Consider the following 4,437-nt stretch of genomic DNA (forward strand, 5'->3'; position numbering starts at 1 on the left):
TAATTCTTCATACCTTATTTGTGCTTACCAATTAAGGTAATCATTTTCAGGAGTAAAGAATAAATTAACCATTTTCAATAATAATGCTAATTGTTATCTTTTGTTTTTTCCCTACTTTTACAAGTCATTCATCTAATAGAAAATTTGCCATTAATAATACTTTTAATGAAAATCAACAACTATATGCCTTTGTCAATTTCAAAATGAATACCACTTTATTTCATGTAAAATAGTTTAAAAAAAAACGTATTTATTAGAGATATAATTATTCTTTTTATTAACTTAAATTTTTAGAATAAGTAATTTTTATAACATAGAATCAGAATTTCTATAATCTAAAAATTTAAAGTTTGATTCTTAGTAACTAAAAAAAAAAATCAGTATAAAATAATTTAAAAAATCTTACACAAAAAATTTACATAAACCCAAAAAAAAAAGAAAAAAAGGAGTGTATACTCTTATAATTAGTCATACATGTATACTTGAATACTAGTGCTCCATCATCTTCAAGAAGGTGCTGAAACTCTATATATATAGAAAGCAAAGCAAATATATATTGTTGCACATCTAAAACAATAACTCCTTGTTGCAAATCAAATACACTAAAAATATGGGTTCATCAATCCTTGGCCCCAAAGAAATTGAGATGTTTGAAGGGCAAGCTTTATTGTATAGACAGTGTTGTGCCTACATAGATTCCATGTGTATTAAGTGGTGTGTTGAGCTCAACATAGCAGACATAATCCACAACCATGGTCAACCCATTACCCTTCATCACTTGGTCTCAACATTGCAACTTCCATCATCCAGAGTTGGGGCTCTTCAACGCTTCATGCGTTACCTCGCACATAATGGATTATTTCACATAGTAAGAATTATTATTATTATTATTATTATATAGAGTAACAATACCAGAAATATATGTTACATTGATTTTTTTATATTTTTCTTAATAATAACTTAGAGAAATTTTTATTTGAAATTAAAATATTAACTTTTTATTGTGTATATTCTATAAGAGGAGTGAACTACTTTAGCGTCGGTTAAAACAGTGGCTAAAATCCGCAAAAACCATGACTAGAACACTTTTGCCATGAATAAGGAATTCTGGTTAGGAGGCAGTTGTTTTTTCATTTAGTCGCGATTTTTGGTTTATTAGTCACAGTTTTGAGAACTGTAACTATCTTTAATTAGTGACGATCAATATTTTTTAAGTCTTGATTATATCTGTGACTAAATGAAATATGCTATTCCAAAAGAAATTGTTACTATTTTATCTGTGGCTAATGACATTAATTTTTTTTTAATTGCGATTAAAAATTAGTGGCAAAGGCCATTTCTGTAATTAATAGTGAAATTGTCGCATTAATTTGTATCCTAATTTCTTTTATAAAATTATGGTATATCTAATATATGTAACCCTAACTAAAGATATACGGTCCAACGTAGGTAAGAATCCATGACGAAAACAAACAAGAGAAGGAAGCATATGGTCTCACCATTGCATCAAAGCTCCTTGTTAGTAGCAATGATTATTGTTTATCTCCAATGGTTAAGTATGCTACTGATCCAGTTACAATGGGTCCACTCAATCAATTGAAGGAATGGATTTATAAGGAAGATAATCTCTCACTATTTGGCATGGCCAAAGGAATGGAATTTTGGGAGTTTCTCAACATAAACCCTAAATATCTGAAGTCCTTCAACGAGGCAATGGCTTGTGACTCTAAAATGATAAACTTGGCATTAAGAAGTTGTGGTTTGGTCTTTGAGGGGCTTGAATCCATTGTGGATGTTGGTGGTGGAATTGGAACAACTGCTAAGATTATTAGTGAGGCATTTCCTAAGTTGAAATGCATAGTATTTGATCTTCCCCAGGTTGTGGAAAATTTGTTAGGATCCAATAATTTGAGCTTTGTTGGTGGTGACATGTTCAAATCTATTCCTAAAGCACATGCAGTTCTACTCAAGGTATAGTATATATTTAAATTAAGGTGGAAACTCATCTGCATTTCACTTCTTGTGAAATTATTAGTTAAAAACCGTTAAATAATAATTTAGTCAAACATATTAAATCATCAAACAATTTTCAACTAACAACTTCACATGAAGACAATTGTACGTGGGACTTCACGTATATCAATAAGTGTCGCTTTTATTTTTTGGTATATATTGAGAAGCTATTTTAAAAAAAAATTATTTTAAAAATATAAAAAAATACTATTTATTTTAGAATAATATTTTAAGTTAGTTTTGAAAAGAAATGTTTATTAGACATTTTAGTCTCGAATGAATTTGAATTATTAGATTGGTCTTTAAAATTTTATTTTGTGAACAAATCAGTCTACACATTATTTACAAGAAAAAACTAATATGAGAATTTCAAAAATTTTAAAGATTTTTATATCTTGATTTAAAAACATCTGATAAAAAATTATCTATCTAAAATTTTTAATATATTTTTATGGTATCATATTTTACCAAATATATTAAGGACTAAAGTATTCGATTAAATTAATTTTTTTGAAATAATTTAGATATTTCTCTTTATTTTAAATGGTCAGACTAGTTAATATATATTTAACTTGTTTAGCTACTATAAATAATAAATGTTCAATATAAAAATAATTATATATAATTCTTTTGTTTTCAGAATATTATACATGATTGGGATGAGGAAAATTGTGTGAAGATACTGAGAAATTGTAAAGATGCTATTTCCAGCAATGGGAAAAGAGGAAAAGTGATTATTATAGAGTCTGTGATCAATGAAAAGCAGGACAAGCATGAAATCACTGACATGAAGCTCAAATTTGATATATACATGACATGTAACAATGGAGCACAGAAAACTGAAGAAGAGTTGAAGAAAATCTTTATAGAAGCAGGCTTTCAAGGGTACAAACTATTCCCTATAGCTGGAATTGTGTCACTTGTTGAGGTCTATCCTTAAATAATTAAATAGAATTTTATAGTGAATGTTATTATATAAGCTAATTAAATAAATTTGTATCGTCATCATGGTCATGAAATAGAAGTTATATGTACTAATGAATAAGATGAACGCTAAGCCAGGGTAGCTAGGGGTCTTATTTTGTCCTTTAATTTGTGGTAAGACAATATATGATCCAATAATGTATTATTGACGAAAAATGCTACACACTAAAATCAACTTTTAAATTTAATTATTATGTATTTGTGTATAAATATACATATAATTTAATTTATTTTTAATATATATTTTATTTTAGTAACTAATTTTATTGTACATCTAACATAATTAATTATTAATATATTTTATTAGGCCCATAATTGTTTTTGACAAGTCTACAGTTGCTGATTTTATTCAACAACTACTTGATATATTTAGTCAAAATAATTCTTTTTTTTTTACTAAAAATAGAAAGATTTAAATTTTTTACTACTAATAAATATGAAAAGACTATAATATTTAAATTGATAACTCTTACCATGCAGTGTATATAATGATTTTATTTATCAAATTCAAATTTGTGACAGATATAAAAAACTAATTGAACTGCTTGAATAATAAGATTTAATTAAATAAAAATATAAAAATATATTTATTGTAAATAAAAATAGCAGTGTTCATAACTTCATATAATGCTTTATATATAAGGCTTTTAATTTGACTGCCACACATTGCAGAACATATAAAAAAGAGACAGCTTATCCCCAAATTCTTTGGGCTAAAAGATTTGGGTTTTTTTCAATCGCCTCCACTAACAAAAGTTTTCCGTCTAACGAATTAAATGTTCTTATATTTATCAAGAAAAAATATACATTGACAATGAAAATATTAAACAAGATGAATAATAAATATATTAGATATTTAATTTATTAGGTGTGCGAATAGTTATTCTAATATTAAGATTTATGTGAGTAATTTGAGAGTTTAATGTATTTTACTTGAATTGGACTAATTTTAAAGCCTATTATCTATGTTGTTTAAAAAAGTTATTAATTACCTAATATAACCCATTTATCAATCACATAATCAAAACCTTTGTTTTTTTTTTTTATCATACAATACACTTACACACACTAATGTAACGACTGCTGCTAGGATTTAAATTTGGTGTGGCTTAATACGAGACAAATACTTTTGTCACTACATCACATACTCAGCCACATCAGAACCATTTCTTTTTTTTTTTTTAGTGAAATAAACGGGACCTAAGCCCAAAAAAGAGATTACACACTAATTATACGAGGCAGAGATGCCCCTTGTTCATCATCTACTAGTAACTGGACTACTTCTCTAGAAGGAGTGTCCCAAAAGTGGAGTCCTAATTCTAAATTTACACTTTTTCGTGCTAGGCAATCAGCACATCGGTTGCATTCTCTAAAAATATTCACAAATAGATATTTAAATTCTTGTCTTTCCATCTGTTGATGTCTCTGATTAAGCCATTT

General features: G+C 27.1%; 1 protein-coding gene across 1 annotated transcript; it reads left to right on the forward strand.

The window, feature by feature from the left end:
• Positions 1–610: 610 nt before the first annotated feature.
• On the forward strand, positions 611–2,953 carry LOC130977079 (isoflavone 7-O-methyltransferase-like). The gene is made up of 3 exons (XM_057902080.1): positions 611–868; positions 1,450–1,971; positions 2,654–2,953. Exons 1-3 carry the CDS (start codon positions 611–613, stop codon positions 2,951–2,953), a joined length of 1,080 nt encoding a protein of 359 aa, XP_057758063.1.
• The last annotated feature ends 1,484 nt before the right edge of the window (positions 2,954–4,437 follow it).

Source organism: Arachis stenosperma, chromosome 4 (genome assembly GCF_014773155.1).
Source record: "Arachis stenosperma cultivar V10309 chromosome 4, arast.V10309.gnm1.PFL2, whole genome shotgun sequence".
Lineage (NCBI taxonomy): Eukaryota > Viridiplantae > Streptophyta > Magnoliopsida > Fabales > Fabaceae > Arachis > Arachis stenosperma.